The sequence below is a fragment of the Sceloporus occidentalis genome, unplaced genomic scaffold (assembly GCF_023333645.1).
Source record: "Sceloporus occidentalis isolate IW3139 unplaced genomic scaffold, rSceOcc1.0.p SCAF_4, whole genome shotgun sequence".
In the NCBI taxonomy this organism is placed as follows: Eukaryota; Metazoa; Chordata; class Lepidosauria; order Squamata; family Phrynosomatidae; genus Sceloporus; species Sceloporus occidentalis.
Genome location: NW_028316984.1, coordinates 138,851,958 through 138,869,195, shown reverse-complemented (window position 1 = coordinate 138,869,195; position 17,238 = coordinate 138,851,958). Strand labels below are relative to the sequence as shown.

General features: G+C 41.8%; 1 protein-coding gene across 3 annotated transcripts in view; it reads left to right on the top strand.

Annotated features, from left to right (window-relative positions):
• The window catches only part of DCAF5 (DDB1 and CUL4 associated factor 5), a 61,865-nt gene that overhangs the window by 23,285 nt on the left and 21,342 nt on the right, over positions 1–17,238 (top strand). For all 3 annotated transcript variants that reach the window (XM_089521744.1, XM_089521743.1, XM_089521745.1), the window contains exons 5-6: positions 5,251–5,380; positions 12,958–13,171. In XM_089521744.1, coding sequence (XP_089377870.1) covers positions 5,251–5,380; positions 12,958–13,171 — 344 coding nt within the window. The remainder of the gene's footprint in view (positions 1–5,250; positions 5,381–12,957; positions 13,172–17,238) is intronic.

The window sequence follows — 17,238 nt, the reverse complement described above, 5'->3', positions numbered from 1 at the left end:
CTACAGTTTTACACAATCAAAGGCTTTGCTATAAATTATAAAGCACAGGCTGGTTTTCTCCTGAAATTCTTTAGTGTGCTCTATTATCCAGCATGTTTGCAATATGATCCCTAGTACCTCTTCCTTTCCAGAACCCTGCTTGGACATCTGGCATTTCTTGCTCCATATATTATATTTGTTTCAGAATTTTGAGTATTTCTTTGCTAGCATGGGATATTAAGGCAATGGTCCTGTGATTACTGCAGTCACTGATGTCCCCTTTCTTGGGGATTGGTATGCATTTTGTATGTTTCTATTTTACGGGGAATTGTTTTCTTTTCCATATTTGCTGACAGATTTTAGTTAAAACTGGCATAGATTCTGTTACTGTAGCCTGAAGCAGATTTTTTGGTATGCCATCTGTCCCTGGTGATTCATTTTGCCTAAGTGCTCTGAGTGCAGCTGCTATTTCACTTTCTAAATTTGTAGGTTCATCTTCAAATGGGTCTTCCTTCACTTAGTCTATCATCCTTTCATTTTTTTTTATGTAGTTCTTCAGTGTATTGTTTCCATTGTGTTTTTATTTCTATTGGTCAAGTAATATGTTGCCCCTGCTGGTTATAGAGAATCCCCATTCTTGGTTCAAATTTCCTTTTAATTGCTCAGATCTTGTGGAAGAGGTCTCTTGTTCTTCATTTTTATTGTCATCTTCTCTTTCTCCACATTGATTATTATAGGAATCCTTCTTTTTCCTGCAAACAAATCACTCACCAATTGCATTCAGAGTTCTGGGCCTATTTCTGTCACCATTTATTTATTTATTTATTTATGGTATTTATACCCCGCCCTTCAGCCCTAAAGGCTATCAGAGCAGCTTACAATTATTATTTTTAATTAGACGGTTCCAAGCCCTCAGGCTTACAATCTAAAATACATGACACAAAAGGAGAAGGGAATGGTGGTGGGAAAGGGGATGAGGTCCAGTGGTTATTCTCTCCCTCTGAGGCCTGGACAAGGCAGATGGACTGGAGGGAGGGCTCTTCTTCTTCAGGCTAGCCCTGATGGAGCTGGGCCTGCCTGTTCACTCCCTCACAGGCTGAAGGATGACAGTTATCATGGAGGGAGGACTCTTCTTCTTCTTCTTCTTCTTCTTTTTCTTCAGGCTAGCCCTGGTGGAGCTGGGCCTGCCTGTTCACTCCCTCACAGGCCAACGGATGACAGTTATGATGGAGGGAGGGCTCTCTTTCTTCAGGCTAGCCCTGATGGAGCTGGGCCTGCCTGTTCACTCCTTTGCAGGCCAAAGGATGACAGCTATCATGAAGGGAGGGCTCTCTATCTTCAGGCTAGCCTTCTCATCTGTTCCTAACTGCTTGAAGAGTTTCATATTTCATCCATTGAGTATTCTCTTCCTTTTTGATTGCACATAATGTCGTTGTGCAGACTTCCATGATGGTGTCCCTAGCTTCAGTCCAGACTTGTTCCAGTCAATTAGGTTTAATAGTACAAATCTATTTTCTGCATTATCTTTAATCAAGGATGGTCTACAGCAGGGGTCGGTAAACTACAGCCCGTGGGCCGGATCCGGCCCGGTGAGGCCTTGGGACCAGCCCCAGCCCGGTCCTGCCGCCGATTGCCGCCCCCTCCGCAGCTTCTGCACCACTCCGGGTGCCATTTTTGGGAGGTCTGGCGGAGGAAAGGCCGCGATGGAGGCCAGGACCTGGCAGGCTGCTGTGCTGGGCTCCCTCGCGGCCTTTCCTCAGCCAGACCTCTCCCTCCGGAGGGAGGTCTGGTGGAGGAAGGGCCGCAATGGAGGCCAGGACCTGGCAGGCCGCCGTCCTGGACTCCCTCGCGGCCTTTCCTCTGCCAGACCTCTCTCCAGAGGGAGGTCTGGCGGAGGAAAGGCCGTGATGGAGCCCAGGACCTGGCAGTCTGCCATCCTGGGCTCCCCTGCGGCCTTTCCTCCGCCAGACCTCTCTCTCCGGAGGGAAGAGAGAGGAAGAAGAGGAAAAAAAGGAAAGTGGAGGAAGAGGAACAAGAAGAAGAGGGAGGAGGAGAAGGAAGAAAGGGAGGAAAAGGAAGGAGGAGGAGGAGGAGGAGGAGGAGGAAGAAGAAGAATAGGAAAGAGATGGAAGAAGGGGGAAGGAGGGGAGGAAAAAAGGTAGAGGAGGAGGGAAAAGGGGAAAGGAAGAAGAAGGGGAGGAAAGGAAGAGAAGGAAGAAAAGGAGGAAAAAGGAAAGTGGAGGATGAAGGACTAGGAGGAAGAAGAATAGGAAAGAAGGAGGAAGGAGGGAAGGAAGAGGAAGCAACAAGAGGAGGAAAAAGGGGAAAGGGAGACGGAAGAGGGAGAAGAAGAAGAGGAAAGGGGAGGAAGGAAGAGAAAGAGAGATGAAGGAAGCAGAGAAGGAAGAAGGGGAGGAAGAGGAAAGAGGAAAACAGAGAGGAGGAGGAGGAAGAGAGAGGAGGAGGAAAAAGAAAGAAGACTACAACTCCTGAGGCTGTGAATGGTTTGGGAGGAACTGCGTTTTGAAAGGCATTGCATGAGGAGAGTACGAGGCAGTGCTTATTTTTTATTTATTTATTTAATTTTTTAAAAAATTATTTAATTATTTATTTTTTGGCTTCGGCCCCCCAGTCGTCTGAGGGACAGCAACCCGGCCCCCGGCTCAAAAAGGTTGCCTACCCCTGGACAGGTTGTATTTTGGAACAATGGTTGGTTTTGTGTTCTTCTTTAGTTTTACTCTAATTCTTGATGTTAGCAGTTCATAGTCTGTACCACATTCAGCTTCTGGTTTTGTTTTTGCAGAAAGAATGTAGCTTGTCCATCTTCTCCTTCCAATTATGTAGTCTATTTTATTGATATTTTGGCCATCCAGTGATGTCCATTTATATAGTCGGTTCTTTGGTTGCCTGAAGAATATGTTTGTGATAAACAAATTCTTGGCCTGCAAAATTCAGTCAGTTGCTCTCCTGTTTCATTTCTTGATCCTAAGACAAATTTTCCTACATTCTTTGATTCTACTCTGTTTCCTAGTTTTGCATTACAGTCACCTATGATTAAGAAGAAGTCCTGTTTTGATGTGTGGTCTATTTCTCCTGGACTCCACCATTGAACCTTTTATTTTCTCCTTCTTCTGCCTCTGTAGTTGTAGGATATACTTGGATTAAAGTTCTATTAATGAGTTCTCTCCCTAAAGTTTTATTTATATTATTTGGCCAGACTTGCTCATCCCAAATATTGTAATGTTTATATTTTCCATTTCTTGTTTACTATGTCTAGCTTCCCGTGAGTTTTGTTTCAGTTTTGGTCTTTTCCTTTCATCTCTGTGCACATCAACAGTTCAACATCCTTTTGGCTTGAGTCCAGTTGTGTCAATTCAAAAGCGGTTTACTGTGCCTCCTTCTACATAGTACTAACAAATTTTAGCTGTGGTGCCATTGCCATTGGCTCTGAGAGATCTTTTGCCAGGGGATCTGAAGAAGTCTAAAGCCCTATGGAATATTTACAGTCATCCCCTCTTGCAAACTGAAGAGTTGCTTATCAGTCTGTGGATGACTGTGTCAAATTTAACCCATTGTTTTTTGGTTTGGAAAAACAGAAAGGAAAAATGTTGACATGCTGTTTATGAAGCCTTTTGAGAATTCATATTCAAAGAGTTTGAGAGGTCTAGGATTCCCTATGTAGTTGACAGTTAACAATGGATGCATATGATTAACATTACTCAGAAATCAAAATCTGTTTAGAAATATTGATGTTACCCATTAGCTAGGATTTATTAGATATGTGATAGATGTTAAATGAAATGGATGATTTTGGAATTGCGAAGATACGTTCTGAGGACTTTTGAGAAGTGTCCTTGAAAATATTTCTGTGCAGCTCAGTTGGTGTGCTCTGTGTGTGTGCATAGACAGACCCAACGATCCTTAAGGTTGGAAGATTTGTGTGGTCTCTTGCATGTCTGTTTTGGGAGCTTACGAGGGTTACCTGTAAAAATGGCTCTGTAATAGAAGTAGTATCTTCAACCTGCAAGGGAAGAAATTGTGTATGACTCTCAAAACAATTCTTAGCATATGTACTTACAAGCAAATCTGATTGTGTTCAGTGAGTTTTTCTTAGTTAACTATGGAAATGACTATAACCTCATTATTAGGTTCCTTGAGTGGTGATATTTGCCTGCAAGGATCTGTCCTATATAATTAGAATAAGGGGTTATACAGACCGGCACTTTGTGCCGGCCGATGGGTGGGCTGAAGGCTGAGTGTCCACATGCTCCAAGCTCTAATGACAATGCCCGGGCGCCATTTTGGCACACACCCTTCTAAACGGTGCATGCTTCCAGGACAGATTATACTCTTGCCTTTCATGGGGGTTGGCTCCTTTTTTTACAAGAGTCAAAGTACAGTACTTACATTGACCCATGGATAAGTCGCCTCAGTTTTTTTCCACCAGTTTTTTGACTAAAATTTCTAGACTTATTCATGAGTATATACAGTAGTAAACAAGGCAAGAAGAAAATTACTCAGTCCTTGACTTTGATCCCACTCTACAGTTGCCAGTTATAAACAGTTTTGTTAACATCAATCCTACAGGAAAGTGGCAGGATTTTTGAGAAACTGGGCAACAAGAAGAAGTGTTTTACAATAATGTTTGGTGTTCTGAGGTCTGTAAACATCATTGGCAAGACTGTTGGTGGGGAAACCTTACTTGTGCTCATTGGGAGTAGCAGCTAAGAAGCAAATTAAAGTTATAAAAGAAAGTCATTGATAAAAATGTATTATAAGTGTTTTCAGTGACACATTCATTTTAATGCCATAATCCATTTTTAATTAGATGGGATATCAAGTAGTTTTAACACTTTGAGAAATTACTTTGCAGACATTAGTAATGTGATGTGAATGCAAGTGAATACAGTTTCTATGGATTTTAGATAAAATTAATTTGCTTAAAACTCTTTATATATGATACAAATCTAAATTAAAATATTTTCCATTGTGCAGTCATTTTCAAGGTCTCCCATTTAGTAAAACTGATTTGTTTTTGTGGCTCAGTTAAGTGGTATTTCTGCATCCAGAGTTACTGATTTATAATTACTTCAAAAAGATGGCTGAAAATGTGATGGGTACTGAACCTCTGCTATGCTGATTTCAGTCTAAAAATATTTTCAGAAGTCACAGGTAGAAAATATTTATGCAGAAGTCAATATGTTGCACAAGAGGTCATCTCCCTTAAAAATTAATGAAATTAATAATTAATACATTTACTTTTGTCAACAGAGCCCTTTTGCTTGGCAAATTATCCATCAGCCTTTCATAGTGTGATGTTCAATCCAGTAGAGCCCAGATTACTAGCCACTGCCAACTCAAAGGAAGGTGTAGGACTCTGGGACATCCGTAAGCCTCAAAGGTAAGAGACATTGTCTTTTTAAATCCATGCATATGGTACTGCATCACATTTGTTGACTCTCCTACTATGAGCCATTCACTTTATTTTCCTTGCAGTCACATTTTGGATTGTTAACTATTCCCTTACATGACTGGCTGCTATTATTCTTAACTAGTGGAAGTCCATTCATGTGCTCTGAAAATGGTTTAATCATCCTCATTGGACGGAGAGGGCAAGAACCAATTAGTTTCAAAATTACAAGAAAAACAGACTGTAGCAAAATAAGGCATTTCACAATAAGGGCTGCCCCAGAATAGAATGAGGATGGACAACTTCATATTCCCTTCATATCAGAATAGAAAGATCTATGGATCATCTACTAGAATTGTCTGAGCATGAGATATGCCTGATATAAGACTATCCTGACTTGGGAATATGAAACAAAGAGAACACCACAAGGCAATCTTCCATCTATAGTCAGCCATCCTCATTCTATACAATACTTTCTATTGTACTTCCTGTTGTACACCGCTTTGATCTACTTTGGAAAAGCGGTATATAAATAAACATTATTGTTGTTGTTGTTATTATTATTATTATTATTATTATTATTATTCTGGACCAGCCCTTATTGTGAAATGTCTTATTTTCACATATGTGTGACATGTGTGTTCAGATGTAAGGTCCATTGCGTTCAACAGGTAACTGGGAGTATGATTCCCTCCTCTTCTTCTGTCCACTGAGGATGATTAAATTAAACTCAGAATCACACTAGCTCAAGATTATTGCTCATATTTTCTCTCAACAATCCTCTGTCACCACATGCATTTCTTTCTTCTAAAGAATAGTGTTGCATAACATAGGCACTGACAGAATTAAAGATGACTGTACACATCATTCGGTTCAGTCTTCAGTTTTTTGACTGCATCTCCACTACTATTTTGCCTAAAGAGGGTCTTTCTCCCGATTATGAGGGGCTATCTTTTCTTTTCTTTTCTTTTCTTGTATTTTTGCACAAAAGTGCAATAGAGCAACTAAGTTATTTGGTGAAATATTCAAAGTCTATTATGTATACAGTCATGTATAAAAATTATAGATGTGTACAAATTAAAAAATACAGTCCGTCCTCGCCTTACGCGGGGGATCCGTTCCGGATCCCGCCGCGTAAGGCGAATTCCGCCTATGCTCGAGCCCCATTGGAAACAATCGGGCTCATGCACGGCAGCGCGGCGGCGTGGCGGCGTGCAGGGCGCAATGGGTGCGCATGCCCATTCAATTGAATGGGACGCGCCGCCCCTGCCGCCCCGCGGCTTGAGCGTGTATGCTCAAGGCCGCGTATGGCGCGGGCGCGCTGTATAATATGCAGTTACACTTACTTTTTGTAGATAAGAAGGGGCAGAATGGTTGCCATTAGTGTTGTGCTTTCCACTTATGAATTTATTGTCTAGACAGAGTGTGATGGGATGGTAACCAAGGTGTGAAATACCACTTGTGTGGAACCAATTTATGAATCTGCATTTAACAGATTGTACAAGAGCACTGACTGAATGTTCAAGCACCTCACTTGTGAAATGACCTCCCCTTGGAGGCCTGACTAGCACCAACATCACTTTATTTTCAGTGCAAGGCCAAGGCATGGCTTTTTATTAAAGCCTTTAAGGCCTAATTTAATTTTTAATCATGTGTATATGGTTTTTTAAAACCCCGTTTGCCTTGTTAAGCAGTTCTAATGTGCTATTTAATACATTTTTGTCTTGTTTACTTTTTTCATTAATTTTAACCAGGAATTGTTTACTTCTTTGGAGCCTTGAAACCTCTCAGTAATGTGGATGTGATAAAAAATAGTTTAATAAACAACTAGAACTATTCAAATTGGCTGTTCCTTTAGCCATTGGCTGCTGATCCTGGCAAGTTTTGAAGAAAGAAAGAAACAATTGTACATGAATGTAGGGCCAATCCTTTGATCATAGGGAAAAAAATAATTGCCAGCCCTCCCTCCCTCCCCATGTTAAACAGTCTGATAAGCACTGCTTTAGACTGATGCAAACATTGTTCAGTACAGTTGTTTTATTAAACCTGGATTTGAAACCATGTAAACCATATTTTCAGGTTTTGGTTAAACATTAAGCCTGTTTAATCTATTCTAGGTTGTGCTAGATTTGTATAGCTAGATTTGTGTAGAGAAAGATCTTAGGAGACAGAGTGGGATATAAAGGGAAAATGATGTAGAGATAACATTATTATTGGTTTAAGTATCTGTATTAAATAAGCAAGCTTTCTCTTTTGCCCTAAAAGTTGGGAAAGAATTGACAAAGTATCTCAGTAAATGGCAGCAACAGCTAGGTTATCCACTTAATGAAAAATTAAGACTAAAATGGTTTGTCATAAAGAGGGTATAATGCAGGCAAGAAAGGGAAACACTGCAAAACATCTCAGACTTACTGTTCAAAATGAGATACTGTCGTTTGAAGAAAAGCAACCCTATGAAGTATGGACAGAGCAATCATAGGACATGGGACACTCCGTTCTTTGAATGTGTTAAAAGATTATGCAGAATGTTTCTCATGTTGCTCAGATTACAGACAAACATTTTTATCTTGTAATGCGGGTGGTATAAACAAAGCAGTTATATGATTCTCTGACACTAGAGGGCATTAATAAACCATTTTGTGTAAGAACAATATGTGGTTACAGATACAGAACTGGGTTTTAACAGTTTATGTACTAGCGGATATTATAGGCATCTACTTTTAGCCCACAATACAAAATATTTCTGAGATTATTTTCAAGACTTGGAACTTTTTCACTTGGTCATCAAAAGTTTATCTGCTGCATTAAAGTTTAATTTTTAAAGTTCCATACAACTCTCTATTTCAGGGAATACACTAGCAGGGTTACTTTTGGGATGTGTAAGGTACAGTGGACCCTTGTTATACACTGGGGTTTGGTTCCAAGATCCCTCGTAGATAACAAAATCCATGGATTCTCAAGTCCCATTAAATATAATGACATATCAAAATGGTGTCCCTTATACAAATTGGAAAATCAAGATTTGATATTTGAAATTTATACTTTTTTTAACATTTTCAAACCATGGATGCTTGAATCCATGTATTAAAAAATATGTATAAGAAGGGCCAACTGTATATTTTAAAACACCATGTGATATTTCTGCCTGTTTCAGATAACTTGGAAATGCCTTGAGACTGATTTTAGCCATCACGTGACGAGCTGTGTCTTTTAAAAATGATAAACAAAACATTAGAGACCAGTTGTTATTCATAGTTATTGCTGACTGGAGTATATGGTGCATCCTTCTTAAAAATAATTGGAAATTAAGTATTTTTTCATCTACATAATCTTTATGAAACCAGAGATACTTTCTGACATAAAGTAACACAGATGTTACCCATTCTGGCTTTAAAAGAATAGGCTAGGCTTACAGAATGCAATAATGATGGTATACACATTATTATTATTATTGTCCCGCCTCTCTGTGGAACACAACCAGGGTGGCTTACAGTTAAAATAATACAATTCCATATCCCAATATCCCACCCCCTTAAAATAGCAATTAAATTGTACATAGTTAAAACATACCTTAAAAGAAAACAATCAATCAGCAATGGTTATAGCATGGTTCCGGGGAGTAATAGGTTCAGATGTTCTGATTTTTAGTGGCTAGTTATCTATTCAGGGAAGGCCTGAACATGTGTATATGTGTGTGTGTGTGTGTGTGTGTGTGTGTGTGTGAGATTACAATTACACTGTAAACCTGCTGTTGTCCCTATTCAAGTATAAGGCTGTTTTTATTCTGCCTTACAACACAGTTCTTTCTTTCTTTCTTTTATATGTTTAAATTTCTGCTTGATGAACAGTTTGGTGAATGTTTTAGTGCAGGGGTCGGCAACCTTTCCGCCGGCCCCAGGTCCCTCCTGCCGCCGAAATCGGCGCCGATTTCGGCTGCTTTCGCTGCCATTTTGTCCTTCAAAATGGTGGCAAAAGCGCGAGACTTTGCCGCCATTTTGAAGGGCAAAATGGCGGCGCCCATTAAGAGGCCCGCTGCGGCCTCCGGAGCCCTGCAACGGGGTTTCAGGGGCCGCACCGGGCCTCTGGGAGTCCCACTGCAGCCTTCAGGGCCCTGGAACGGGGCTCCAGGGGCCGCACCGGGCCTCTGGGACGCCCGCTGCGGCCTCCGGGGCCCTGGAACGGGGCTCCAGGGGCCGCACCGGGCCTCTGGGATGCCCACTGCGGTCTCCGGGGCCCTGGTACGGGGCTCCAGGGGCCGCACCGGGCCTCTGGGACGCCCGCTGCGGCCTTCGGGGCCCTGGAACAGGGCTCCAGGGGCCGCACCGGGCCTCTGGGAGGCCCGTTGCCATCGCTGGGGCCCTCCAGGAGGGCTCCGGCGGTGGCAGCGGGCCCCTGGGAGGCCAGTTGCCTTCGCTGGGGCCCTCCAGGAGAGCTCCGACGGCGGCAGTGGGCCCTTGGGAGGCCAGTTGCCGTCGCTGGGGCCCTCCAGGAGGGCTCCGACGGCAGCAACGGGCCCCTGGCATCAGGGGCCAGCAAAGACGGGGAGGCCTCCAGCGCTGGCGGTCCCCCCGGCTCTTTCCTGGCCTCTGACAGGGCCAGGGGCCCCATCAGGGGCCGGCAAAGAGGAGGTGGCCTGGCCCCTGGGGTGGAAGCCCCGCCCCCTGGGGTGGAAGCCCCGCCCACTGGGGGTTGGAAGCTCCGCCCCCTGGGGGTGGAGGTTCCACCCCCGGTACGCGGCCCCGCCCCCGGTGGTGGAAGCTCCACCCCCCGGCTTCGGCCCCCCAGTTGTCTGAGGGACAGCAACCCGGCCCCCGGCTCAAAAAGGTTGCCTACCCCTGTTTTAGTGCCATCCCACCTTATGAGCCAAATTTTTAAAATCAATCTAGATCTCCAGATAAATCCTTATCAGACAACTGAAAATGCTTAGCTCTGATGGCATAACATATTAATGGATTATTACAACTATTTACTTTACAGCTATTTACAACTATTACTGCAACTATGTACTACTCTGTATTAGCTAGTTCTTGTTTCAAGGTGTTACAGGCATTCAGTCAGTGCTTCCTATAGATTAGAAATCTTTATTTCATTCTACTGTAAACAGTAGTGTTGGAACCTGCTAACACATTGCTGCCCTTCCTTCCTTCTCTCCCTAATGGCTTTAATTTCCTGGAGCCATTGGCTAGCACAGAACTCACTCAGCCAGGCCTGTCAGTATTCAAGACATGCAGTTTTAATAATATAATTAAGCAGTTGTGCAAATTTCTTTCCCTGCATCTATGTTTTGTTGACAGTGAGTGGCTTGGGTGGGGGTTAGCCTCAGGGAGACAATCTATCCAGATGAAAATGATTTCTGAAAAGACAACACTTTTTTAAAAAAGGTTATCTTTTTAAAAATAAGATACTATTTTTCTTGGAAAGGATGCCACTGAGTTATGGAGGAAGTAGCTTTTATTTTTCATTTTTCTGTCTATGTGTCAGTTGCATCATTGAGGTTGGTGTCACCTGGTACCGGGGAGGGGGGGAATGGGTGCTGTGGCTCCAGAGGACCCATTTGGGGTCCAGTGCAGATGCTGGGCAGGTGGAAAAGGGAAGGAATGCCCTTTATCGCTTGCCCAGTAGTCGTGCCAGTCCCTCCGGGTGTATCGCCCCTCTAGGTTGTTACCCAGTGCAGTCTGCACCCCCACACCCTCTAGGGACACCTCTGCTACTAGTTACTGGTAGAAAAAGATTTATTCTAGCAAAGTGCTTAGTGTTTCATTGAAAAGTGTTCTTTACCATTTTTTCTGCTGCCTATATCTCAAATGACATATTAAGGCCTAGTGCACATATTGATGTTTCGGCTTCATTTGACAGAATTTTTGCAAGCTGGTCATCATATGTAACAATCACACAAGAGTCTCTTATTATATGTACATGTGCTGGCACACTATACGGCAGTCTGCTTACAGCTCATTCTGTAAATCATAGAATCATAGTTGGAAAAGACCACAAGGGCCATCCAGTCCAACCCATTGCTATGCAGGAATTCGCAATAAAGCATCACTGACAGATGGCCATCCAGCCTCTGTTTAAAGACCTCCAAAGGAGACTTGACCACTCTCCCAGGGAGTGTGTTCCACTGTCGAACAGCTCTTACTGTCAGAAATTCCTCCTAATGTTTAGATGGAATCCCTTTTTACACAGAATGTACTTCCTGTATAGAAGAAAGTTTAATGTGTGAAGCAGTTCTAAAGTTAAAGGAATCATGTTTTGGAATAGCTGTCCTCCCTATAGGCCTCTCTTTATACAGCATCATGGGGATGGGAAATGCCACCTAGATATTCTATCGTATTATGTGCCTTTAAGTCGACTCCAATTCCTGGTGGCCCTATCCTTTTCTTGGCAAGATTAATCCAAAGGAGGTTTGCCACTGCTTTCCTCTAAGGCCGAGAAAGTCTGACTTGCCCAGTCCACCCACTGGATTTCCATGGGCAGGTGAGGATTTGAACCCTGGACTCCCACAGTTTTAGTCCAAGATTCAAACTAGTATGTCATACAGCTACATAACATTATTTGGCATCAACAGTATGTGCACGGGTCTCAGTATAAGACACATTGGTCTGTTACAGACTGCCAAAATAAAGCTGCTTCGGGTCTCTTTGGAGGTATGCTGTTTAAATGATGCATGCATCCTAAGAATCCGAAAGCTGCACCAAAGCTGCACTCCAGTGCTTAGGAATGGAGTGTGGCTTTGGCACGACCTCTGGACTCTTAGGATCCAAGCATCATTTAAATAGCATACCTCCAAAGAGACCCAAAGCAGCTTTATTTTGGCAGTCTGTAACAGGCCATTGTTTTTTCACCAAGAACTCTCCTACCAATTTAATTAATGTTTGGTGTGTTTGAAATATTTGTAGGGTTTTCATATGAGAAAGGGAGGAAAGGGTAGTTATTAGAGACAGTAACTAAACTGGAAGGAAAAAAATTGGATTGACCTGTTCTTTTGTCTCCAACATCAGTTTAATCCACAGTCATTAACAAAGCTAGTTTGTCATGGTAGCACATATTGTAGATGAACACTAAAGAAAAATACTTCTATGAAATTAGTCTTAATTGGATTAGATCTTAAATGATAGAAGTTAACTTTAATGTGTAGAGCTTATATGTTGGCTTCTCAGGCTTTCTTCTGCCACAATTTATTTAGGATTGTGTTTTTGCATGCCATCAAGTCATTTCCCACTTATGGCAACCCTAAGGTGAACCTGTCATGGGGTTTTCTTGGCAAGATTTGTTCAGAGGGGATTTACCTTTGCCTTCCTCTGAGGCTGAGAACGTGACTTGCCCAGGGCCACCCAGTGGGTTTCCATGGCCAAGCTGGGAATAGAAACCTGATCTGCAGGATCCTAGTCCAGCACTCAGACCATTACATACCTGAGAATTAAGACTCATAAGACAGATTTCAGTGAGCAAACACTCTGCCTCCCTTGAATACTTTTTGTTGCCATTTTTTGTTAAGGGAGAGTGGCAGATGTGTGCTTCATGCTTGTAACAATCCATCTGATTCCTTTTTATTTTCTGTTTCCTAGTTCCCTGCTCCGGTATGGTGGGAATCTGTCACTTCAGAGTGCCATGAGTGTGCGGTTTAACAGCAATGGAACACAACTGCTTGCTCTCAGACGTCGGCTGCCACCAGTCCTTTATGACATCCACTCCCGTCTGCCTGTCTTCCAGTTTGACAACCAGGGTTATTTTAATTCTTGTACCATGAAAAGCTGCTGTTTTGCAGGTGATCGTGATCAGGTAAACAGCATTAGTTGTCAGGCTTCAAGGACTGCATAAATAGTGGTTTGAGAAGTGTTTAAGGCATGGCATTAAAACATAGATTGATATACCTGTATATAGGTTTCCCTCTTACTTAAACTGAAAACAAGTGAAGGGGCACACAGGTACAGAACTAGCCAGTCCCAAGAGGTGAATTAGGCTGATGTGATGACTGGCATAAGATCACCCACTTGGCTTGTTGGTGATTAAAACTTTGGTATGTCTGATCATTGCACCATGCTAGCATGTCTGTAGAAGTACTCTTTGTGGTCTGGGTTGGGAGGAAGAAAGAGTAGCCATACTTAACCAAAAATGGGAATGGGACCAGAACTAGGGTGATTAAGGTTCAATTCCACCCCTGCCCCCCCCGCCCCCCCCCCAGTCAAGCCATCATATGAGGGCTGTTTTAAAATAGCCATGGAAACTTTACTACATGGCAAGCTGTATACAGCCACAAGGATGTGCTCATTTCTCATCTTGTTTGTTTTTTACTGTGGGAAAATTCAATATATTTAACATTCAGTTACTTAGCATCAAGTTATTTAATTGTTTTAACAATGAAAACACAAAACAAAACAAAATGTATCATATATTAGTAAACACAACTGTACATTTCAGGAAACTTATGAAATGTACAGAATAAATGTATTTATTTTAAAAAATTTAGTCTCCTTTTTAGAGTAAAAATTATCTCAAGGCAGCTTATACAGAAGAGTATTATGCATGTTGACTCAAAAGTTAAGACCCATTCTGTCCAATGAAACATACTCCCACATAAGTTTGCATAAGATTGCAACCTCAAAAATACAAATCCGTTTGTTTTTATGGTGAATATACCCAGTACTAGACTGTGGGTGTGCTGCAAACTGTTGCAGCTTTTTAAAAACCTGTCTTAATAGTTATCAAAACTAAGTGCACTGTTTAGATATGAGATTTCAATGCTCTCATCATATTAACTAGCACCAGCAGCATACTTGGATATCAAGTTAAACCTCATAATAACACTGAACTCTACAGAATACATGAGACTATCGATTACTTCTCATCTTGTTTATATGGTATGCTAAAAACTGGACAAGTTGCAAAGCAGATACCGCAAACTGCATACCACATAGAGCAGCTATTGTATAACATTTTATTTGTGAATTGTGTTAGTATAGAAATTAACATGGGGAGGAGGCTTGGTATAGTTAAGTTGCTTTGATCTGGGATGGCTTGCAAATGTCTAGAAATATAATGAGATAATAGGAAATTGTGCAATAAGGTACTGGGCCATGACTCATATGTGGGTTGTGACCTGGCCACAAAATATACAGCCTTAAGGGGAAAACTGTCCTTTGCTACTGAGGAGAAGGACATGGGTCCAAAAAAAAAGAAAAAAGAAGCTGGATACAGTATTGGGGGGGTGGAGTGGGGTAAGGAGAGAGATAGGGAGGAGAGAAGGAATTAAAAACAGCTGCTGCTGGGAACGTGCATATCCTTGTTAGGATGGATGGGAACAAAGAGAAATTCTTTCTTTTTTTAGAAAAACGGGTCACATGTTGAAATTTTTTTTATCAGAGCCCTCATGTTTTGTCAGCTCTAGGCAAAGATTTTTAAAATGGTTTTGAAGGTGTTAAACAAAAAATCTTCAGTGTACTAATGGTATACAGGATATTTGACTTAAGTATCCTTTTTGGTCTTCTTTTGGAGGTCTTTAAACAGAGGCTAGATGGCCATCTGTCGGGGATGATTTGATTTGGATTTCCTGCATGGCAGGGGGTTGGACTAGATGGCCCTTGTGGTCTCTTCCAATTCTATGATTCTATGATTCTTTTTAGCCTGTATTCTGTTTAAAATGTTTTAGTTATCTCATCTGGTCTCTTCTTAGCATATGAAGGGAGTAAAGAAGTAGTACAGCACAAAGATATTTCTTAAAAATCCTGCATCCTTAGGAGTCATTTTATAAAATCTGATGGAAAACCACATTTGTCTTGTACCTGTACTGCTCATTTTCTTCAATTTAGTCCTTCAAAACCATTTTTTAAAACTTTGCCTAGGTCTGGAAAAACATAAGGGCTTTGGTAAAAAATTAGTTGGTCACTGCCTTTTTCAAACAACAGTTAATGTATAGTCTGTAAGACTGTGAAGAACCCCCCTCAGAAAAAAGTTATCTTGACTCTGTGGCATGTCCTCAGACATTACATCACCACTCAGTCTCTTTTGTTGACATTATGCTTGTAAAGGAGAGTTTCAGGAATGCAGCAGCCGCTGGTAGGGATCCCAGTTAAAGTTCCAGCTTTGACTTATGAGTTCTGCAACTGAAGGGCTCAAGGGTGTCATGGTTTCTGTCTCTCATCACAGTGGCCCTACTAACAACAACTGCTAAAATTGCTTCTTTTTATTATTAACCATGACATAGGCCCAGTTCAAACTGACGTCTTATGGTGCCCTCGGGCCAAAATTAGGGCTCAGGAGCGCGCAGCAACCACATGCTCTCGAGCCCTAGTTCATGTGGACAGTGCCATTGTTGATGATGTCACATGCACGCTGCATCCAAACAGGGCAGAAATGGCGGCGCAGCAAGGAGCTCCTTTTCAGACCTTCTTTTTCCTGCGGATCATTGTCACGGCCATATGGTTACCACAACAACGATCCAGAGGAAAAAGGGGTGGCCTCATCTGTACCAGGCCTTTGTTTCACATACACTATTTATTAAAGAAATCATGACTTTGTTTCACACATGCTAAGAGATGGAAACAACTTTTTTCAGTAAGCTTTCCAAAACATTTTTGAATATTTCAAAAGCTACATTACTAGGAATGGATCTTTTAAAACTCTGACTATCGACTGCAAGATCAGCAGGTTGAGGCCCAAGTGCTGTGTGATGGGGTGAGTTCTCATCACTAGCCCCAGCTTCTGCCAACCTAGCAGTTCAAAAGCATGCAAATACAAGTAGATAAATAGGTACCACATCAGTGGGAAGGTAAACAGCATTCTGTGCAATCATGCTGGCCACACGATCACAGAGTCGTGACAGTGCTGGCTCTTCAGCTTAGTAATGCAGATGAACACTGCTCCCTACAGTTGGACATGACTTGACAATCTTGTGATAGAGGGAAACTTTACCTTTATTTATAGTGTGTGTCTTATCTACATTAAACAAAATAACAGTTGAAACCGTCTAAATAGGTAAGAACATGATTGCTTCTTACCTCCTTACAAGTTCTCTTGATCAGGAGTGGTATTCAGTAGTTTGTGACTGATCTGATCTTTCTGGTCATACCAAACATGCATGCCTTTTTTTGAACTTATAAACTTTGGTGGTCATTGTGGAGAAACCATTCTGCAAACCAGTTTGTCCATACCTTTCAACATTTCACAGATGAAAACTGGGACACATGTGGCCAACATCAGAGTGTGATCAAGATGGCCAAATTTATTAATGAAGAACACCAAACATTCTAGAAGAGACTGTAGCAGTTTGCATTTGCCTGAGCCTACTGTGGATGGCCCCTTCTCTTTCCTCCTCTCCCCTGCTAAGCTAATTGAGTGAAAACTACTTTTAATTCTGTGCAAGCCCTTTTTTTTTTGTTTGAACTCAATTTGCAGCAACTGAAGTAAACTGAGGACAAAATGGAAAGGTGGGAGGAGGAGAGAGAAACTGGGACATTTTAGAAGCAGCTGAAAAAGTGGGGTGACAAAGGATTAATAGGAACTGTCCCTGTCAAATTGGAAAATTTGAAGGGTGTTTTTGAATTTAAATATTTTACTAGTCCTTCTTCCTCTGTAAGAAAAGAAATTGAGGGGGAAAGTATACCAAGCAAATCTCATAGAGTTTTTCACGTAATCTTAAAATACAGTCATTTATTTTGGATTTTTGTTTTGTTTCTGTTAAAATCAGATAATTTCACTGCTCATATTCTTAGGCCCATAGCCACTAGTCTACTGAAGAGAAAAAGTGAAATTAATCTATGTTGACAGCAGGGGGCAGTAGTGGTTATTACTCAACATTTTTTATTGAAAACATGTTTAAACATGGGCATCTAGTTTCTTTTACTGGCACA